Source organism: Vulpes vulpes, chromosome 4 (genome assembly GCF_048418805.1).
Source record: "Vulpes vulpes isolate BD-2025 chromosome 4, VulVul3, whole genome shotgun sequence".
NCBI lineage: Eukaryota > Metazoa > Chordata > Mammalia > Carnivora > Canidae > Vulpes > Vulpes vulpes.
Window position 1 is genome coordinate 20407589 of NC_132783.1, and position 22886 is coordinate 20430474.

At 49.9% G+C, this 22886-nt stretch overlaps 1 protein-coding gene across 2 annotated transcripts in view; it reads right to left on the reverse strand.

Moving 5' to 3' along the window:
* The window catches only part of LOC140598510 (adenylate cyclase type 1-like), a 97241-nt gene that overhangs the window by 15299 nt on the left and 59056 nt on the right, over positions 1-22886 (reverse strand). The window contains exons 7-9 of one of the 2 annotated variants that reach the window (XR_012000947.1): positions 19972-20061; positions 19068-19324; positions 18713-18839 (exon numbers count right to left, since the gene is read on the reverse strand). Coding sequence is in view for 1 of the 2 variants with exons in the window: in XM_072755338.1 (XP_072611439.1) it covers positions 18779-18839; positions 19068-19324; positions 19972-20061 (408 nt within the window). In the remaining variant the exon portion in view is untranslated. Of the gene's footprint in view, positions 1-18707; positions 18840-19067; positions 19325-19971; positions 20062-22886 lie in introns of those variants that run through there. The other variant, XM_072755338.1, reaches the window with a different exon arrangement.

Sequence of the window (22886 nt, forward strand, 5' to 3'; positions counted from 1 at the left end):
AAAAAGGTTACACAAGGCAGGAAACCACAAATGTTGGAGAGGATGTGGAGAAAAGGGAACCCTCTTACACTGTTGGTGGGAATGTGAAATGGTGCAGCCACTCTGGAAAACTGTGTGGAGTTCCTCGGTTCCTCAAAGAGTTAAAAATCAACCTGCCACACGACCCAGCAACTGCAGTGTTGGGGATTTACCCCAAAGGTACAGATGCAATGAAACGCTGGGACACCTGCACCCCGATGTTTCTAGCAGCAATGTCCACAATAGCCAAACTGTGGAAGGAGCCTTGGTGTCCAGCGAAAGATGAATGGATAAAGAAGATGTGGTTTATGTATACAATGGAATATTACTCAGCCATTAGAAATGACAGATACCCACCATTTGCTTCGACGTGGATGGAACTGGAGAGTATTATGCTGAGTGAAATAAGTCAATCGGAAAAGGACGAGCATTATATGGTCTCATTCATTTGGGGAATATGAATAATAGTGAAAGGGAATACAAGGGAAGGGAGAAGAAATGTGTAGGAAATATGAGAAAGGGAGACAGAACATGAAGACTCCTAACTCTGGGAAATGAACTAGGGGTGGTGGAAGGGGAGGGGGGCGGGGGGTAGGGGTGAATGGGTGACGGGCACTGAGGGGGGCACTTGATGAGATGAGCACTGGGTGTTATTCTGTATGTTGGCAAATTGAACACCAATAAAAAATAAATTTATTTAAAAAATGTATGTTTCCAATAATAAAAATTATGGTAATAGTTCACTAAGACCTTTTACTTAATTCATCACAAAGCCCTATGTGTGCCTGTCAAAAAGATTCCTAATGTGTTAATTCATGTATTTATTTACAAAAGAACCTCTCACCTGGACAATTACTATAAACCTGTGACAGAGCTTCTCTTTCCATTGTCCATACTGTTCTCCAAGTGAAATTTCTCAAAAGCTATCTGATCAGGTTATAGCCCACTTTAAAATCCTTCAGTGGATTCCTGTTACCCTTGGTTTGAAGTTTTCACTTCATAGAATGGAACACAAGGCCTTTTTCAATCTTCTTGAATTTAGGAAGAGAATTTAGATTATTCTCTAAATTTCTGCCTCTCCTACTCCCTAATCTCCACCCACTTTGCTCTGCTGGGATGCCAAACCATTTGTAGTCTCTCAAAACAGGTCCTGCTGACTCGTTTATGTAAAGGCCTTCAGATGCTTCCTGGCATGTTATAAATGCAAAATAAGTGCTGCTATTATCTTTACTATCACTCCTGATCCCTGCTTTACTCTCCCCCCACCAAATTGTTCCAAATTTTCACTCCATCTCATTGTCCAGAAGTTAATGATATGGCCACCCCTGACCTACAGGAGAGCCTGGGAAAGGCAATCTTTGAATCGAATGGCCATGCACACAATTGGTTTTTAGGAGTGCCTGGGTAGCTCACTTGGTTGAGTGTCTGACTCTTAGTTTCAGCTCAGATCATAATCTAGAGTTATGAGATGAAGTCCCACATTAGCCTTCCATGCTGGGCATGGAACCTGCTTAGAATTCTCTCTCTCTCTCTCTCTCCCTCTCTCTCTCTCTCTCTCTCTCTCTCTCTCCCCCACCCCTTGCTCTCTCTCTCAAAAAAAAAATTTGGTTTTATTAGAGAAAGGAATAATGTATCATCTTGGGAAGCCATTAGTTCCTGATTATAAAAGTTAATGTCTGAACTGAATTTTTATAATATCACCACTCCCTTGTTTAAAAATACTGGCAGTGGCTTACAGGTGTGCTTACAATAAAATATAGCATCCACGGGAAAAGAGAAAAAAAAAGGTTAAACAGGGCTGTTATGGTGGAGTTGCCATCATTCTTCTTCTTAGTGCATCCTTTAATACGCAGCTACAATCTTTTGGTTCAAGAAGGCTGCACGAGCTCCAGCCATTGATTCCACATTTTACCAAACAGGAATGAAAAGTCACAAAGAAGGATGCACCCCTTCTGTAGTAATGTGGTTAGGCTGTCCTAACCAAATACCACTGACTGGGTGGCTTAAACAGTAAAACCTGTTTTTCTCATAGTTGTGGAGGGCAGAAGTTAGGGAGGGGAAGATAGATGTGTAGAAGAAAATTAGTGTGCAGATGATGCTTTTACTAGAGAGAGATGAAATGGACCCTCGACAGGAAAAGAAACAAAACTTCAGTACTCAAAGCTAGAGATCCCAAAATATACAGCTCTTAAAAACATGATGAGAATATAAATACTAAATCCAAACATATAGAAGATCAGAAGTATTAAAAATGAGAAATGACACATAAAGGAGCTTAAACCCTGGGATTGCGAGTAATAAATAAGAATTAAATGCAAGAGGGAGGAGGGGCAAGATGGTGGAAGAGTAGCGTCCCAAAGTCACCTGTCCCCAACAAATTACCTAGATAACCTTCAAATTATCCTGCAAATCTACGAATTCGGAAAGAGAGAACACCTGGAATGCTACAGTGAAAAGAGTTCGCGCTTCTATCAAGGTAGGAAGACGGGGAAAAAGAAATAAAGAAACAAAAGGCATCCAAGGGGGAGGGGCCCCACGAGGACCTGGGCTGAGGACAGGGGAGCCCCGTCCTGGAGAAGCAGGAGCTGCACCATCCTTCCCAGGTGGAAAGGCGCCCCCAAGGAGTTAGAGCCAGACCCCAGGAGGGCGGGGATGCCCTCGGGCTCCCTGGGACACTAACAGGCACCTGCAGCGCCCACAGGAGAGTGCGCCGAGCTCCCTAAGGGCTGCAGCGCACACGGTGGGGCCTGGAGCAGCTCCGAGGGGCTCCGGCGGCGGCTCCGCGGAGGGGGCTGCACGGCTCCGGGAGCAGCTGGGCGGCGGCGGCTCGGGCAGAGGAAGAAGCTCCGTGGGGAGGGGTCAGCGCGGCTCCGGGAGCAGCTCGGTGGGCTCGGGCGACGGCTCCGCGGCCGGGAGCGCAAATCCAACAGCGCAGGCCCCGAAGCACAGGGCGCCGGGACACAGCCCCGGATCCGGCTTCCCCCCGGGACAGGCAGAGACCCGGAGGGCCCAGGACAGCAAGGACACTCCTGCCCCGAGCTGAGCAGATCAGGAGCCCCGCACCGGAGCCTCCAGGCCCAGCAGACAGAGAGCCCCGGAGTTACCGCGGGGGCTGAATCCAGGTTTCCAGAGCTGGCCCCGCCACTGTGGCTGTTCCTCCTGGGGCCTCACGGGGTAAACAACCCCCACTGAGCCCTGCACCAGGCGGGGGGCAGAGCAGCTCCCCCAAGTGCTAATACCTGAGAATCAGCACAGCAGGCCCCTCCCCCAGAAGACCAGCTAGAAGGACCAGTTCCAGGGGAAGTCAAGGGACGTAAAGTATACAGATTCAGAAGATACCCCCGTGTTTTTTTGTTTTTTTATTTTTATTTTTTTTGTTCTTTTTTTCTTTCTTTTTGATTTCTGATTGCTTCCCCCACCCCCTTTTTTTCCGCCTTTCTTTTTCTTTCTCCTTTTCTTCTCTTTTTTCCTTTTTTTTCTTTCTCTTTTTTCTTTCTCTCTTTTCTTTCCTTCTTTCTCTCCTCTCATTTTCTCCTTTTCCCAATACAACTTGTTTTTGGCCACTCTGCACTGAGTAAAATGACTAGAAGGAAAACCTCACCTCAAAAGAAAGAATCAGAAACAGTCCTCTCTCCCACAGAGTTAAAAAATCTGGATTACAATTCAATGTCAGAAAGCCAATTCAGAAGCCCTGTTATACAGCTACTGCTGGCTCTAGAAAAAAGCATAAAGGACTCAAGAGATGTCATGACTGCAGAATTTAGATCTAATCAGGGAGAAATTAAAAATCAATTGAATGAGATGCAATCCAAACTAGAAGTCCTAACGATTAGGGTTAACTAGGTGGAAGAACGAGTGAGTGAGATAGAAGACAAGGTGATGGCAAAGAGGGAAACTGGGGAAAAAAAGAGACAGACATTTAACAGACCATGAAGACAGATTAAGGGAAATAAACGACAGCCTGAGGAAGAAAAACCTACATTTAATTGGGGTTCCCGAGGGCACAGAAAGGGCCAGAGGGCCAGAATTTGTATTTGTACAAATCCTAGCTGAAAACTTTCCTAATCTGGGAAGGGAAACAGGCATTCAGATCCAGGAAATAGAGAGATCCCCCCCTAAAATCAATAAAAACCATTCAACACCTCGACATTTAATAGTGAAGCTTGCAAATTCCAAAGATAAAGAGAAGATCCTTAAAGCAGCAAGGGACAAGAAATCCCTGACTTTTATGGGGAGGAGTATTAGGGTGACAGCAGACCTCTCCACAGAGACCTGGCAGGCCAGAAAGGCCTGGCAGGATATATTCAGTGTCCTAAATGAGAAAAACATGCAACCAAGAATACTTTATCCAGCAAGGCTCCCATTCAGAATGGAAGGAGAGATAAAGAGATTCCAAGACACACAGGAACTGAAAGAATATGTGACCTCCAAACCAGCTATGAAAGAAATTTGAAGGGGGACTCTTAAAATTCCCCTTTAAGAAGACATCCAGTGGAACAATCCACAAAAACAAGGACTGAATAGATATCATGATGACACTAAACTCCTATCTTTCAATAGTAACTCTGAACGTGAATGGGCTTAATGACCCCATCAAAGGCACAGGGTTTCAGACCGGATAAAAAAGCAGGACCCGTCTATTTGCTGTCTACAGGAGACTCATTTCAGACAGAAGGACACCTGAAAATAAAAAGTTGGGAAGCCATATACCCTTCAAATGGTCCTCAAAAGAAACCAGGTGTAGCCATCCTTATATCAGATAAACTAAACTTTACCCCGAAGACTGTAGTGAGAGATGAAGAGGGACACTATATCATACTCAAAGGATCTATCCATCAAGAGGACTTCACAATCCTCAATATATATGCCCCGAATGTGGGAGCTGCCAAATATATCAATCGATTAATAACCAAAGTTAAGACATACTTAGATAATAATACACTTCTACTTGGTGACTTCAATCTAGTGCTTGCTACACTCGCCAGGTCCTCTAAACACAACATCTCCAAAGAAACGAGAGGTTTAAATGATACACGGGACCAGATGGATTTCACAGATATCTACAAAGCTTTACATCCAAACTCAACGGAACACACATCCTTCTCAAGTACACATGGAACTTTCTCCAGAAGAGACCACATACTGGGTCACAAATCAGGTCTGAACCGATACCAAAAGATTGGGATCATCCCCTGCATATTCTTAGACCATAATGCCTTGAAATTAGAACTTAATCACAACCAGAAGTTTGGAAGGACCTCCAACACATGGAGGTTAAGGACCATCCTGAAAAAAGATGAAAGGGTCAACCAGGAAATTAAGGAAGAATTAAAAATATTCATGGAAACTAATGAGAATGAAGATATAACCATTCAAAATCATTGGGATGCAGCAAAAGTAGTCCTATGGGGTTAATGCATTGCAATACAAGCATCCATTCAAAAACTGGATAGATCTCAAAAACAAAAGCTAACCTTACACATAAAGGAGATAGAGAAAAATCAGCAAATAGATCCTACACCCCACAGAAGAAGAGAGTTAATAATGATTCGAACAGAACTCAACGAAATCGAGACTAGAAGAACTGTGGAACAGATCAACAAAACCAGGAGTTGGTTCTTTGAAAGAATTAATAAGATAGATAAACCATTAGCCAGCTTTATTAAAAAGAAGAGAGAGAAGACTCAAATTAATAAAATCATGAATGAGAAAGGAGAGATCACTACCAACACCCAGGAAATACAAATGATTTTAAAAACATATTATGAACAGCTCTATGCCAATAAATTAGGCAATCTAGAAGAAATGGACGCATTCCTGGAAAGCCACAAATTACCAAAACTGGATCAGGAAGAAACAGAAAACCTAAACAGGCCAATATCCAGGGAGAAAATTGAAGCAGTCATCAAAAACCTCCCAAGACACAAAAGTCCAGGGCCAGATAGCTTCCAGGGGAATTCTATCAAACGTTTAAAGAAAAAACCATAGCTATTCTACTAAAGCTATTTAGAAAGATAGAAAGAGATGGAGTACTTCCATATTCGTTCTTGAGGCCAGCATCACCTTAACTCCCAAACCAGACAAAGATCCCACCAAAAAGGAGAATTATAGACCAATATCCCTGATGAACATGGAATCAAAAATTCTCAACAAGATAAGAGCCAATAGGATTCAACAGTGCATTAAGAAAATTATTCACCGTGACTGAGTAGGATTTATTCCTGGGACACAAAGCTGGTTCAACACTTGTAAAACAATCAATGTGATTTTGCAAATGACGTATCAGATAAAGGGCTAGGTTCCAAGATCTATAAAGAACTTATTAATCTCAACACCAAAGAAACAAAGAATCCAATCATGAAATGGGCAGAAGACATGAAAAGAAATCTCACAGAGGAAGACATAGACACGGCCAACACCCACATGAGAAAATGCTCTGCATCACTTGCCATCAGGGAAACACAAATCAAAACCACAATGAGATAACACCTCACACCAGTGAGAATGGGGAAAATTAACGAGGCAGGAAACTACAAATGTTGGAGAGTATGCAGAGAAAAGGGAACCCTCATACACTGTTGGTGGGAATGTGAACTGGTGCAGCCACTCTGGATATCTGAGTGGAAAATCCTCAAAGAGTTAAAAATAGACCTCCCTACACCCAGCAATTGCACTGCTGGGGATTTACCTCAAAGATGCAGATGCAATGAAACGCCAGGACACCCGCACCCCGAGGTTCAGAGCGGCAATGCCCACGATAGACACACTTTGAAGGGGCCTCAGTGTCCATCGAAAGATGAATGGATATGGAGGGCGTGTGGTCTCTGTACACAATGGAAGATTAGTCAGCCGTTAGGAACGACAAACACCCACCATTTGCTTTGACGTGGATGGAACCAGAGGGTGTTACGGATGAGGGAAGAAAACAAATCAGTGAAAGACAAACATTATATGGTCTCATTCTTTTGGGGAGTATGAAAAAATTTTGAAAGGGAATAGAGGGGAAAGGAGAAAAAAATGAGCGGGAGATGGCAGAAAGGGAGACAGAACAGGAGAGACTCCTAACCCTGGGAAACGAACAAGGGGTGGAAGAAAGGGAGGAGGGCGGGGGGTGGCGGTGACTGGGCGACGGGCACCGAGGGGGGCACTGGATGGGATGAGCACTGGGGGGTTACGCTCTATGTTGGCAAAATGAACTCCAACAATATATAAACCGATAAACAAACACACAAACCTCCCAAGGCACAAAAGTCCAGGGCCAGTAGGCTTCCCAGGGGAATTCTATCCAAAGCTTCAAGACAAAAGCATACCTATGCTACTAAGCTGCTCCGAAAGATAGCAAGAGATGGAACCTTTCCAACCCTGTTTTTGGAGGCCAGTGTCACCTTGACTCCAAAACCCAAGAACCCACCAAAAGGGAGAATCCTGGACCAATGTCCCTGATGAACGCGGATGCACACCTTCTCCACAAAATACGACCCAACAGGATGCAACGGGATATTATTAAGAAGTTACTCACCGTGACCCAGTGGGGTTTATCCCCAGGGTGCAAGGCTGCTTCAGCACTCGGAGAGCACTCCATGTGCTTCTCCAGATCTGCAAGTGAGAAAACAAGAACCATATGATCCTCTCAAGAGATGCAGAGGAAGCATTTGACAAAATACAGAATCCATGCCCGTTCCAAACGCATCAGAGTCCGGGGATACAGGGAACGTCCCTCAGCATCTTCCAAGCCATCTCCGAAAAGCCTGCAGCAAATTATCATTTGCAATGGGGAACCCCTGGGAGCCTTGCCGTGAAGACCAGGCACGAGACTGGGATGTCCACTCTCACCACTGCTATTCTCAACACAGTACGGGACGTCATGGCCTCAGCAGTCAGGCAACAAAACGAAATAAAAGGCATTCAAACTGGCAAAGAAGAAGTCAAACTCTCCCTCTTCGCCGATGACATTATATTGTACCTAGAAAACCCAAAAGACTCTACCACATGATTGCTCAAACTCCCTACAGCAAGTTCGGCAGTGTGGCAGGATACAAACTCGGGGCCCAGAAACTAGTGGCCTTTCTACATGCGAACAAGGAGACCGAGGAAAGGGACATGAGGAAGGGGTCAACCCCATGTATACAACTGCAGCACCCCTAAAAAAGCATGAGCTACCTAGGAAGAACCCTAACCAAAGGTGTAAAGGGTCTCTACCCAAAATGCTGCACAGCAAGTCTGAAGGAAACTGAGGAAGACACAAAGAGATGGAAAAGGGTTCCATGCTCCTGGATTGGAAGAATTAATATTCTTGAAAATATCAACGTGACCCAGGGCAACTTACACAACTAATGCAATCCCTGTCAGAAATACCACGGACTCTCTTCAGAGAGCTGGAGCAAGTCCTCTGAAGACTGGTGTGGAATCCGAGAAGACCCCGAATGGCCTCGGGAAGAGTAGCCAAGAAAACCACTGTGGGGGCAGCACAATGCCGGATTTCACATTGTGCCACGAAGCTGTGACCGGCAAGACAGTGTGATACTGGCACAAAGACAGGCACGCTGATCAATGGAACAGAAGACAGCATCCAGAGGTGGACCCTCAACTCTACGGGTAACGAATATTCAGCCAGGCAGGAAAGACCATGCACGGGGAAAAAGAAAAGACAGTCTCTTCAATAAATGCTTCTGGGAACACTGGACAGCCACAGGCAAAGAATGAAACTGGACCATTCCTCTCACACCATACAGAAGGATAAACTCAAAATGGAAAGGATCTAAATGCAAGACAAGATTCCATCAAAATCCTAGGGGATTTTTTAGGGAGAACACAGGCAACAACACCCTTCTTGAACTGGGCCACAGCAACTTCGTGCAAATTACATCAGCCACAAAGGCCAGAGAAACAAGAGCAAATATGGATCGCTGGGACTTCACCAAGATGAGCAGCTTCCGCACAGCAAAAGAAGCACTCAACAAAACTTAAAGCCAACGCACAGAGTGGGAGAAGATATGTGGAAATGACCCTGTCAGGTAAAGGGCCAGTATCCAAGATCTCTGAAGAACTTCTGCAACTCCACAGCAAAGAGACCAAGGATCCAATCCGGTAGACGGGCAAGAGATGTGAACAGAAATGTCACAGAGGAAGACGTAGGCGTGGCCAACAAGCACATGAGACAATGCGCTGCATCACTGGCCGTCAGGGAAATACAGGTCAAAAGCACAACGAGATCCCACCTGACATACCAGTGACCACGGTGAATGTTAACAAGACAGGAAGCAGCGAATGTCGGCGAGGATGTGGAGAAAGGGGAACCCTCTTGCACTGCTGGTGGGAATGGGACCTGGTGCAGCCACTCCTGGAAAACCGTGTGCAGGTGCCTCAGAGAGGTAACAACGGATCTGCCCTGTGATCCAGCATGGGGGTGCACTGGTGGAGATGTACCCCAATGATACAGCTGAAGGGAAATGCCAGGACACCCGCACCCCGAGGTTTTGACCGGCAACACCCATGATAGCCACACTGCGGAAGGAGCCTCGGTGTCCATCGAAAGATGAATGGATAAGGAGGGCGTGTGTTCTCTGTACACAATGGAAGTTTACTCAGCCGTTATGAACGACAAACACCCACCATTTGCTTCCACGTGGATGGAACCCGAGGGTATTAAGGCTGAGGGAAAGAAGGCAATCGGCGAAGGACAAACATCATATGGTCTCATTCTTCTGGGGAGGATGAAAAAAATAGTGAAAGGGGATAGAGGGGAAAGGAGAGAAAAATTAGTGGGAGATAGGGGAAAGGGAGACTGAACAGGAGAGACTCCTAACACCGCCCCAAGGCCGAGCCCTGACGTTGGACGGTGCCTGCATCGTAACCCGTCTGAGGGCGCAGATGGGTCCACTGCACCTCCCTGAGACCGGGGAGGGGCCCCGCACCCTCCCTGAGCCACCCGGAGGAGACCTGGCCTGACCCATAGGAGGCACCATCGCCACCCCCCTCCGCCAACAGGTCCCACCACTCCTCCCCCGTGCAGCCCTCTGCCCGGCACCCCGGCGGCCCAAAGGGTGTCGGCCCGGCTTGCCACTTGGGCACCTCCATGTGGCCACCGAGGCCCGCCTTCCCCCGCCCGGCCCCTCCCAGGCACCCGCCGCGCCACCAGCGAGGGCCCGATGCCTCTCGCACAGCCACCCTGGGGCCGTCACGCCTCCCGGGGCCCACGCTGACCTGCGCCGGGGGCCGAGGACTGCAGAGCCGCTGCCGGGAGCCTGGAGCGCGGGGAACCGCGGGCCTGGAGCGGCGGCACGGCCGAGCAACCTCCTGCCAGGGCCGAGGGGTCGCTGCATCTGTGCCCAGCTCCTCCCGCGGCCACGCCCTGGGGCCTTTGGGTCAAGCTGGGGTCAGGTGCCTGGGCAAGATCCCGGCCACGCCCCAACCCCAGCCACGCCCTGGCCACGCCCAGGCCACAGACAGGCCCGCCCCCAGCAATATACCTAACCAAATAGGTAGAAGATCTATACTCTTAGAGCTATAGAACACTCATGAAAGAAATTGAAGCGAACACAAAAGAATGGAAAAAATTCCATGCTCATGGATTTGAAGAACACATATGGTTAAAATATCTATACTACCCAAAGCAATCCACACAAGTAATGTAATTCGTATCAAAATACCACCAGCACTTTTCACAGAGCCAGAAAAAACAATACCCAAATTTGTATGGAATCACAAAAAAACCCAAATAGCTAGAGCAATCTTGAAAAAGAAAGCAAAGTGGGAGGCATCACAATTCTGGACTTCAAGCTGTATTACAAAGCTGTGATCAAGACACTATGGTACTGGCACAAAAATAAACACATAGATCAGTGGAACAGAATAGAGAGCCCAGAAATGGATACTCAACTCTATGGTCAACTGATCCTTAACAAAGCAAGAGACAATATCCGATGGATAAAAGACTGTCTCTTCAACAAATGGTGTAAGGAAAACTGGACAGCCCCATGCAGAAGAATGAAACCAGACCACTTTCTTACATTCTACAGGCCAAAATTAATTTAGTCAAAATAAATTTGAAACCATAAAAATCCCAGAAGAGACACAGAGTAACCTCCCTGATATTGGCCATAGTAATTTCTTCCTAGACGTGTCTCCAGAGGAAAGGGAAACAAAGCTAAAAGTGAACAATTGGGACCTCATCAAGATAAAAATCTTCTGCACAGTGAAGGAAACAATGAAACTAAAGGCAGCCTACAGAATGGGACAAGATGTTTACAAATGACATACTTGATAAAGGGTTAGTATCCAAAATCTATAGAGAACTTATCCAACTCAACACCCAAAAAACAAATAATCCAGCTAGGAAATAGGCAGAAGACACGAATAGACATTTTTCCAAATAAGCCATACAGATGGCCAACAGACACATGGAAAGATATATAACATCACTCATCATCACGGAAATACAAATCAGGGATCCCTGGGTGGCGCAGCGGTTTGGCGCCTGCCTTTGGCCCAGGGCGCGATCCTGGAGACCCGGAATTGAATCCCACATTGGGCTCCCAGTGCATGGAGCCTGCTGCTCCCTCTGCCTATGTCTCTGCCTCTCTCTCTTTCTTTCTCTGTGACTATCATAAATAAATAAAAATTTTAAAAATTTTTAAAAAGGAAATACAAATCAAACCATGATGAGACATCATCTCACACCTGTCAGAATGGCCAAAATTTACAACACAAGAAGCAACAAGTGTTGGTGAATATGTAGAGAAAGGGAAACCCTCTTTCATTGCTGGTGGGAATGAAAAGTGGTACAGCTATTCTGGAAAACAGTATGGAATTTCCTCAAAGAGTTAAAATAGAACTACCCTAAGATCCAGTAATTGCACTACTATGTATTTACCCAAAAGATACAAAAATACTAATTCAAAGGGGTACATGCCCCCTGATGTTTATAGCAGCATTATCAACAATAGCCAAACTATCAAGAGAGCCTAAATGTTTATCAACGTTCACGGATAAAGATTGTTCTCACCCCAGTGAGAATGGTGAAAATTTACAAGAAAGGAAACAACACATGTTGGAGAAGATGTAGAGAAAGGGGGACCCTCTTGCACTGTTGGTAGGAACATGAACTGGTGCAGCCACTCTGGAAAACTGTGTGGAGGCTCCTTAAGAAGTTAAAAATAGAGCTACCCTACAGCCCAGCAAGTGCACTGATGGGGATTTACCCCAAAGATACAGATGCAGTGAAACGGTGGGACACCTGCACCCCAATGTTTATAGCAGCAATGTCCACAATAGCCACACTGTGGAAGAAGCCGAGATGTCCTTCAAAAGATGAATGGATAAAGATGCAGTCTATGTATACAATGGAATATTATTCTGCCATCAGAAAGGACAAAAACCCACCATTTGCTTCGATGTGGATAGAACTGGAAGGTATTATGCTGAGTGAAAAAGTCAATTGGAGAAGGACAATAATCATATGGCTTCACTCATATGTGGAATATAAGAAATAGTGAAAGGGATTATAAGGGAAAGGAGGGGAAGTGAGCGGGAAAAATTAGAGAGGGAGACAAATCATGAGAGACTCCTAACTCTGGGAAAGAAACAAAGGGTTGCAGAAGGGGAGGTGGGTGGCGGGATGGGGTAACTGGGTGACTGAGGAGGGCACTTGATTGGACGACCACTGGATGTTACACTATATGGTGGAAAATTGAATTTTAATAAAAACAAATGTAAAAACAAAAACAAAAAAAAGATGTAGTCTATATATATATATATATATATATATATATGATGGAATACTACTTGGCCATCAAAAAGAATGAAATCTTGCCACTTGCAACATCCTGGTTGGAGCTAGAGCGTATGATGCTAAGTGAAATAAGTCAGTCAGAGAAAGACAAACACCATATAATTTCACTTATGTATGGAATTTAAGAAATGAAACAGATGAACACATGGAGAGAAAAGAGAGAGAGGCAAACCAGGAAACAGATTCTTAACTACAGAGAATACGTTGAGGGTTGCTGAGGGGAGGGGAGAGTGGGAGTGGGTATTAAGGAGGGCACCTGTGATGAGCACTGAGCAGTATGTGTAAGTGATGGATCACTAAATTCTACCCTTGAAACTAATAATAGCTATATGTTAACCATCAAATTTATATAAAAGCTTGAAACCTAAAAGGAATAATAATACAACAAAGAATGCAGCTAATAAAAAGAGGAAGGGAAAAAGAAGAGGGAGAGCAAGAGAGACAAATTATTACTGTTAATAAAGTAATCAATGGAATAATAAATACTGTTTTATATTTTAATAGAATAACAAAAATATTTAATCCAAAGCAGGCAGAAAAAGAGGGAAAATACCACAAAGAACAGATGGGCAGACATGACAAATAGGAGACAGCAAGATAAAAAATTCAAATCCAATGCATCAATAATCATATTAATTATAAATGGTCTGAACAGCTCAATTTAAAAAGCAGAGATTTATAAGTTGGATAAGAAGGCAAGGTCCAATCATATGTTGGTCCAACTGTTTTTTGCTTATGAGAAACCCACCTTAAGTAAAAATGTATAGAAAAGTTAAAAGTAAAATGATAGAAAAATTTATAAAGGGAGCTGGATTACCTATACAATATCATGTAAAGTATACTGCAGAGCCAAGCACATTACCTGGGAAAAGCAGCTCTTTCCATAGTGATAAAGGGGACAAAGGTTCCAACTTACCAAGAGGACAGCCTCATCCTAAACATTTATTATGAACCTAATAATGAATTGCCAAAATACATGAAGGCGGGATCCCTGGGTGGCGCAGCGGTTTGGCGCCTGTCTTTGGCCCAGGGCGCGATCCTGGAGACCCGGGATCGAATCCCACATTGGGCTCCCGGTGCATGGAGCCTGCTTCTCCCTCTGCCTGTGTCTCTGCCCCTCTCTCTCTCTCTCTCTCTCTCTCTCTGTGACTATCATAAATAATAAAAAAAAAAAATACATGAAGGAAAAATTGGTAGAACCGCACAAAATTCTGTCCACAGGTACAACGGGAGATTTCAATATCATTCTCTCAAAAATTGGTAGAATATCTGGGCATAAAGTCCATTAGGGCATAGAAGACCTATGAGCATCCTCGGCCAGGGTGGCCTCATTGGCATTCATGAAACACACCGTCGAAAAAAATAAAAAATAAAAAAATAAAAATAAAAACAAATTTTAAAAAACCACACCATCCAACAGCCACAAAATGAAACATGGATGATAGAGTTCGCAAAAATGAGTTCAGGAGCTTAACCAAGCCAGCCACGTGCCCCTCTTTCTCAAGAAATCTAAAAGAATTCAAGGCATAATCTCTGACCACAGTATAACTAAGGAGAATCAGTAACCGAAAGATCCCTGAGTAATCTTCAACAAAAGAATGTATGTCTTCATAACTCTTTGTTGAGGAAGAAGAAAGAAGAAAGAAGAAGAAAGAAGAAAGAAGAAAGAAGAAAGAAGAAAGAAGAAAGAAGAAAGAAGAAGAAGAAGAAGAAGAAGAAGAAGAAGAAGAAGAAGAAAGAAGAAGAAGAAGAACAACAACAACAGCAACAACAACAAGAAAGATCTTTGAGCCAAAGGAAAATGAAATGACATTTAAAGGCAAAATTTGTGAATTAAGCAGCACTTGGAGGAAAATGTATAATAAAACCCCTGAGTTAGAGAAAGTACAAATCATCTTGAGAAACTAGAGAATATGAGTAAATTAACCCCAAAGTTATCAGAAGAAAATAAAGATCAGAGTAGAACAGTGAAATTGGAAACTCAAAATAACAGAGAAAGATCAGTAAGACCAAAAGCTATTTCTTGAGATCAATAAAATGTATCAACTTCTAGTCACATTGATCAAAAAAAAAAAAAAAAGAGTCTACACAATCCTACATCAGGAGAGAGGGAATGTCACCACAAATCTGACAAATGGTAAAGTGGGTAAGAAGGGAATAGTAAAAACAAGTTTGTGATAATCGAATGAACAACGTCAGGGAATGACATAAATTCCCAAAGCTACCTCAAAAAAGAAAAAAAAAAGGAAAGTCTTATGGCCCTTTATCTTTAGAGAAGTTCATTTTAGTTCAAACCTTCCTACTCTAAAGACAGACATACAAATCCAAGTCGAAGGCTTCACTTCCCAAAACGTCTGAGGAAGAAATGGTACCAATTCTACAAACTCTTCCAGAAACCCGCAAAGGAAGGAACAGGTCCCCCCTGGTGAGGCCTGCTTCGCTCTGACCTCAAAGCCTTGTCTGGCCTAGAAAATGAGAGAACAACCTATATGTTGGCAAATTGAACACCAATAAAAAATAATTCTAGATAGATAGATAGATAGATAGATAGATAGATGATAGATAGATAGATGATAGATAGATAGATAGATAGATAGATAGATAGATAGATAGATAGATAGATAGAAATGAGAGAACTACATTATTCATGAGCTTCGACGCAAATCCCCTCACCACGTTTTGGCAAAGCGAATCTAACAACACACAGAACCGTTCCCGCATGACAGGCAAGCCCACGCCGGGCCACCTTCCCTCCGAGTGCCGCCACTATGGCTCCACCACCAATGGGAATCACCCTCCTGAGACAGGCATTCCCTGTGCAGGAACAAGCTGCCCTACTATCACCCAAACTAAGGTCGGCATCCCGATTGTCTGGGGAATCCAAAGAAAACACGGCTCTGGCACACAGGCATTGCGGTGGTCACAGACGAGGAGGCAAGCTCATGCATGCAGGCTCCTGTGACCACCTGGGGTCCATAATTAATTAACCCCAAGACCTGGCCTGACCGTTCCACAACGGCATGAGACTCTGTGATGTCTGCGTGACAGGCTTACCGACCCACAGAGAAAACAGCCAAAGTCAAGAAATGTCCTTGTTTTGCTGGGTTTACAGGAAGGTGAGGTGGCCTTTCCCATTACACGTCCTTGGGAAAATATGTCAGTGTGTCGCACGTAGGCACCCCTTCCCAGTGACACGTGGAGGGTCTCCCTGCCACTGAGCTCCCCGGAAAACTCACCTAGAGGTGGGGGCCCGGGGTATTGCCAGTGGGGAACCCCAGGGCAGGCCCAATCACTGGGCTTACACCATCTAAAGGGACACGGAGAAGAGTGCCTGCCAACCCAGGCGGGGCACCGCAGCCTCTGACTGTGCCGCTGGCCGCACGGCAGGTGCCTGGTGAACAAGCCGGAAGCCAGATGCGCACACCCCAGGCCAACCCGGCTCTCCAGCGCACCCTGACTGCTCTCCTCAAGCTGAGTAGCTAATCACAACTAAAGACCTGAAACCAGATGAGCCAGCTGACCGTGGGGTGGGCACCTCTAGGGACCAGCCAGCCTGGTCCCCCTGGACAGCCAGCCGCAGCCAGACAAGAGTCCCCTGAGTCCCCTGGCACAGCCCACGAGAGACTCTGTGCTCCGTCACCTGGTGAGGCTGTGGCAAACAGCAGCAGTCGGGTCTCCCTTCTGGGAGCCCTCGTATGCGGCCATCTGTCTGGCATCGGCTCTGACCTGAGACCTCTGGGCTTGGCCATGGTGGAGCATCAGCAGGCCAGGGGAGAACGTGGCTGGGCCCCTCCTGGCACGGTACAGAGGGCCAGCCGGGTCCCTTGGCTGAAAGCTGTGAGTCTTGTCTGGTGGCCTGCCTCGGGGCGCCTGCAGTGGCCCTAGACCCGCCCATCTCAGGTGAGCCGATGGTCCTACCCCTGACCCACCCAATCCGGGCTGTGGTCGGGCCCTCATGTGGGATGACGGTGGCAGCTCAAGTCCCTTCAGGGACAGAGCCAGCATCTGGTGCGTTCCCCGGTCTGCAGGGGGACTCAAGCCAGCACTGTACACCCGCCCCCCCAGGACGTCCCAGCCCCATGGACAGGGGTTCAGAGGGCTCGGCATTCCAGAGCCTCTGCCCACCCAGAACACAGAATCCACTGGGTATACACTGAAGACGGCACCAGGCAGCGAGCCCCTCAGGATCAGGGGTCTCCCCAGCACTCGGGGGCGTGGGCTGCCCAGAGCAGACGCGGGATGGGCAATGAGCAGAAGCACGCATCCACGGGGTTGGGGCGGCAGACGTAGGGAGTAACCACTGCTGGGTACAGGGCTCTCTGGGAACATGAAGATGCTCTAACCCTGACCGTGGCAACGGTGGCCCAAGTCTGTAAATACACTGGAAATCACCGAACTGCATACTTTACAGCCATGAAGCGTGAAGAGCGTGGTTTTAACCTCAGTACACGTGTTACGCGGTAAAGAATAATTAGGCTACGTTGTCCCCCGGCATACGGACGTCTGTGCAGACCCCCTATGTACTCGGGTATGCACACGCGCATGCACACAGCTTCCCCTCCTCTGTCTACCTGGAGGAATGGAATCACCCTTCATGGTCCCGAACACGCATCCAGCCCGTACATCCTTAGCGGGGACCTGTCTTTCCCAGGTTAACAAAACCAGAGTAAAGGTATCAGACTGGCCTCCTGCAGGTGGAGCGTCCCAAGAGATGAACAAGGCAGTGTCCAGAGGCCGCCCAGCCACACCGAGCGCTTACTGCATGCCAGGCCCACCGCCAAGCCCGTCCTGGTGGGGAACTAGTCACTGTATCCTCACCCAGGCTGGAAGGTTTTGTGTCACCTGGACCGGGCCACAGGGCGCACACACGGCCACCAAACATCACTTCTAGGTGTCCGTGCTGGTCTCTGCAGCCCATGGTCTTCTTCAGCGAGGGCGACCTCACCCCCCAATCCTCTGGGCTCCACCTGTCTGGCATCGAACACTGGCTCTCCCTGCACTCTGGCCCCCAGAGGGGCCCCAGGCTGGACATAGCACTCCCAGGATGAGGTGACTACCCCCCTGCTCCAGACACCATTCAGACCCCGGCTCCTCCCTGCTGGGCCATGTATCAGCCGCCCGGACCCGAGCACCTCACATCGCTGCCCTGCTCCCCACCTGCAGGCCCATGCCCTGGGCAGGGCTGCCATGAAGACCAGACACCATTAAATGCCTCGGATGCTGGAGAGCGGCTTCGTAATACATCAGGATTAGAAAAAGCTCCTGAGAGCTCGCATCCACCGTCTCTGTTCTAGAGCATGCCCCCTGCTCACTTCTAGCCGGGGAAGCCAAGGGAGGCCCCCCACTCAGGGTCCAGACGTCTGCAAGTTGCACGGGTGGACTTGTCCAGCAAGCCGGATGGCCTCCCCATCCGGAGGTGAGGGACACAGCAGGGGACGAGGGGGGCCCCTCGCGCATGCCCAGCTGGCCCAGACGTGCACTGGTGTGCTGGTCGCCTGGCAGGTGCACAGCCCATGCCTCCAGTTGTCATCCCCTCCCTCCCCAGCTCGGGGCCGACAGCTCGCATACCTGCACCCGCACACCTACTAACTTGGGTGGGCAGTGCAAGAGTCAGTGTTTTCTGGAGACTCCCATGACCCTGGGGAGACCCGCTGTCCCGTGCAGCGCAGCAAAGGCTGAGCCACTGTGCGCGGCAACCGTACTGCCGGACGCCTCGGGATGGGGAGCTCACTGTTCAGGATGCCACCAAACTCCTGTGCCTGTCAGGCGGGGCTCATAGGGCTGTACTCAGCTTCCCCTGGTCCCCATTCTGCCCCAGCACTAGCCCCTCCACCCGCACGGTCCCTCCCCAGGGGCTCCTTTGCCGCACCCCACCATTCCCGAAGCACACAGAGGGCATCTTGCCTGTGCTGTCCAGAGGTAGTCCAGCTGCAGCGTGACATCCACCTGCCAGGTGTGCAGGGCCAGCGTTCACGAGAACAGCAGGATGGCCATGATGGGCTTGAAGCCGTGCCTGGACACCGCGCCGCCCCTGGAGGGGGGGCAAGGAGGGAAACCTCATCAGTACAGAGGGCCTGAGACCCGTGCACGGGCCCCCGGGGCAGGCAGGTCGGCAGCACCTGCCACCGGCCCGGCTGCAGCACCTCCCGCCCGAACCGAGGCCTCTCTGGCCCTGGGCCCAAATGGACACACGGAGAAGCCGCGGAAGCAGGCAGCGCCTGACGGGTGTGTCCAGGGAGCCTGGCAGCAGCGCACCTACCCCAAAGCCCGGGTGTAGCCGCTGAGCTCTAGGACCAGGATGTAGGAAGTGGTGAGCACGAGGAGCAGGATCATTTTGGGCAGGGAGGACACTCGCAGGAAGATGGCCAGTGGAAGTGTTCCCACCAGGCCGCAGAGCAGGGCGTGGGGCGCAGACTCGCAGGGTGCAGTGGCTAGCAGTGTGTTGTGGTTGCCGGGTGTCAGGACCACCAGGGACCTGTCGGGGCTGGAGCTCCAGGCCCAGGGCAGACAGCCCACCTGGAGGGGGCAAAGGGGTGGGCAGAGGGGGCAGCAGCAGAGGTGGAGGGGGAAGGGGTGGAGAAGGCAGGGGCAGAGGGGACAGAGGGTCAAGAGGAGGCAGGGATGGAGGGGATGGTGGGGAGTGGAGACAGCAGGGGCAGGAGTGGAGGGGGCAGGGGCAGAGGGGTCAGGGACAGAAGAGCAGGGGTGGAGGATCCAGGGGCAAAAGACCAGGGGTGGAGGAGCCAGGGGCAGAAGAGCAGGGGTGGAGGGGCAGGGGTGTTGAGGCAGGGGCAGGGGTGGCAGGGAGACGGGGGCTCAGGACCAGCTGCCCTCAGCCCCACCTGCACTGTCCACCTGCTGCTACAGCTTCCTGTGGGAAGGAGGGGATGCCCCCAGGTGCCGCCCGCCCCTCCCTTGCTGTGCCCTCCAGGCTCCTCCCAGTGTAGGCTGGGAGAAGCAAGAGACCCCCCTCGGCCCCCCAGACAGCCCCTGCCACCCTCCTGGTACTCAGCGCCCCACCCCCCTGCCCTGACTTCTGCCCCAGCTTCTACTGCGCACTGGGGAGGGGCTGGGTGTCCCTTCACCCGGAGACAGCCCCCCTCACCCCTGCACACCTCGTGGGACTCACCCCGCTACACCCTGCTGCCTGCAGACATGCTCACCACACATCCTTGGGCGACGGAGTAGGTCAAGACCACTATGAAAATACACAAGACGGTGCGGATCTGGATGGTCAGGCATCCTGGAAAACACTGGACAATAAAACATATTACTGTGAACACAGGCGTTTCTTAGAGTTGGTTCGGGTCGCAGGAACGGTCACAGCACAGAATGTGCCGCATGCCCTGGTGCCGCTGGCTCCCCACCCAGCCCCCCCACACACATCTCAGCTGTGCCCAGGCTTCCTCTCCCAGGTCGACGCTGCCAAAATTAAAAGAAACAAAAACTACTGTCTTTCAGTGAAAAACAACCACACCCGCCACCGTGTGCCCCACACTGTGACTCTGGCACTAGAATGAACTGATTAATTTGAGATTTTTATTACATTAAATCCTTACTATGTCATGTGTTTTGCAAGTTCATATATTGTTATTATATTAAATAAGGATTTACACATACTTGTGTCTTTTTTTAGGTACTTTAAATTTTATCATTTTCTTCACATAGATTTTAAACTGTTTTTGTTACTAGAAATTTTATTTTAAATCTATTTGGGTGAACCTGGGCAGCTCAGGACATGATCTCAGGGTCCTGGGACCGAGTCCCACGTCGGGCTCCCCACTCGGCAAGGAGTCTGTTTCTCCCACTCCCTCTGCCCGTCCCCAAAATTGTGCTCTTTCTTGCTCTCTCTCAAATAAAATCTTTCTAAAAGTGCCTGCACGCTTAATAGAAGGCAGCTTAAATACATTTTGCAATAGTCAACATGTGACTTTGTGGATAAAAGCGCAAAGCTCTTTTTAGATTCACGCTCGTGAAATTTGAAAGAAAAACTAATATAAAGACTGCAGGGACCCTGCACAAGATGCTGATGAGACCCGCAGCCAGCCAGGGCCAGCCCCCTCCGCGGCCCTCTCCTGGGGAAGTCTCGACCGTCCTGTCCCCACCAGCTGGCCTTCTGGGTCCAACGGGACTCCCACGGCGCAGCCACAGTTCCGGATTCCATTCAGGATTCCTGAGCCTGATGCTGCCACACTGCGCAGACACGCTGGGCCCCCAGATCTCAGGGAGAGGAGCCCCCTGCGGTGGCGCCAGCCCCGACTGCTCACACCTCGCACTAGCCACCTCCCTCCCTGTCCAATCTCGTGTCCGCCCCTGGCCGGGACAGAGATGTGCCCACGGACCCTTGCCCGGCCGACAAGGCACACGCTGCTCACGCATTCGCTCAGCAAACGCAGGGTAAGGCTCCTCCGGCTGTGGACATCAGGAGCCCCTGGAGGCACTGCCCAGGCCTGGCCTCTGGTGGCCACTGGTGACTGGAGGGCCACCGGCCGATGCTCAGCAAGCTGTGCCCGGGGTGCAGGGAGGCTGAAGCGGGAGGCAGCCCGGAGTGTGCAAGCGGGGCTCAGAGTCGGGGGCAGCCTGCGGGGCGGATGCGCCATTCCCATTTGGCTGCCAACTGGCCAAGCGGTGGTGGGTTCCGACGATGATGCCTCACGGGGGACACAATCTGCCCACGTGGCTCCTCTGGTCTGGCCCTCTCTCTGCGCTCTACTCACTGAAGGGGGACACGCGGCGGGCGCTAGCCGCTCCCGGATGTCCTACTGATGAGCAGGGACTTACGAGTCCTGGATGCACTCACCCAGGACAGCTCTGCTCCCGCCACACACGTGCCAGCGCCACACGACGCTTGGCGGAAATGGGAGAGCCAGCGAGCCGCCGGGGGCTGGCCTCGGTCACATCTGCCCCGGGGCGCCCGCTGAGCGCCTGTCACACCGTCCACACTCCGGGCACCCCGGTGCTGCTCCATCAGCTGCCCGGGTGCCAGCTCCCCTGCACTCACTCCACAGTGCACAGTGACATACAGGGACCCGGTGTCTTGGGACCCAGGCCTCGGGGCCACTGAGCACAGCGGAGTGCACAGTGCTGGGCACACTGCCTCGCCGGGTGCAGAGAGCACGCCAGGGCTAGGACGCAGGCTAGCAGGAACCACGGGGTGCTGTGGCCTTGCGTGACCTGTCATCCTCGTCACAGGCCCAGCTCAGGGTCGTGGACACCTGGCCAGCTGGGTGCTCCATGCCAAGACCCCCGCCACATGAGATCGGAGACGTGGGCAGTCATCTGCTCACACTCGCAGGGCCCCAGGGTTCCTGCCCCTACCCCAGCCAGGTGTCTCCCCTGCCCTCTGCCCGCCCTGGGGATCTCCAGGCCCACCGGCAACAAGCCCACAGCAGACACAGACCAGCTCGTGGGCCTTCTCCATTCATGAGCTCGCGGGTGGGTGGGAGCCCCCAGAGCGGCTGGCTGCCCCGATAGGTGAACCCCAGCCCCAGAGGGACAGGCAGGGACTCGGAAGGAGCACGACCAGAACAGTGTGCCAAAGAAGCCACTGCCGTGACACACGTATGTGGAAAGAGTGGTCTGAGTGGGAGGAAAGTGCCCGTGTCCCGTGTGAACAGCACCCACGGGGACCTCGGTGGATGCAGTGTGATGATGGGGGCGGGGACAGCCCGCTCTGCAGACACGGAGGAGGTGACATTCAGGACACGGGGCCCGCTTGCCTCGGCCGACCTGAACGCAGCCAGCGCCGAGGCCCAGTGGCCCCCAGAGATGCAGGGAGCCCCCACCAGCCGAGCTCCTCCCAACCAGGGACCCGGGAAGGGATGCCGGGAACGAGGGTCCCTCCCCGCCCAGTGACAGGCCCCAAAGCCAGCAGACCCCTCACCCCAGCCATGCTGCCGAGCCTACTGCGGCCCGGCGTTCTCACGGGGGAGGGAGGGGACCCCACAGCCTGGAGCTGCTGCTCTTGCCACGGCCCCACCCCCACCCCATCTGGACACAGCAGCTTTGCTGATGTGGAAATGGCCTTTTGAAGATTCAGGGATGGTGTCAACTGGGCAGCCGCCCTTGCAGAGCTGGG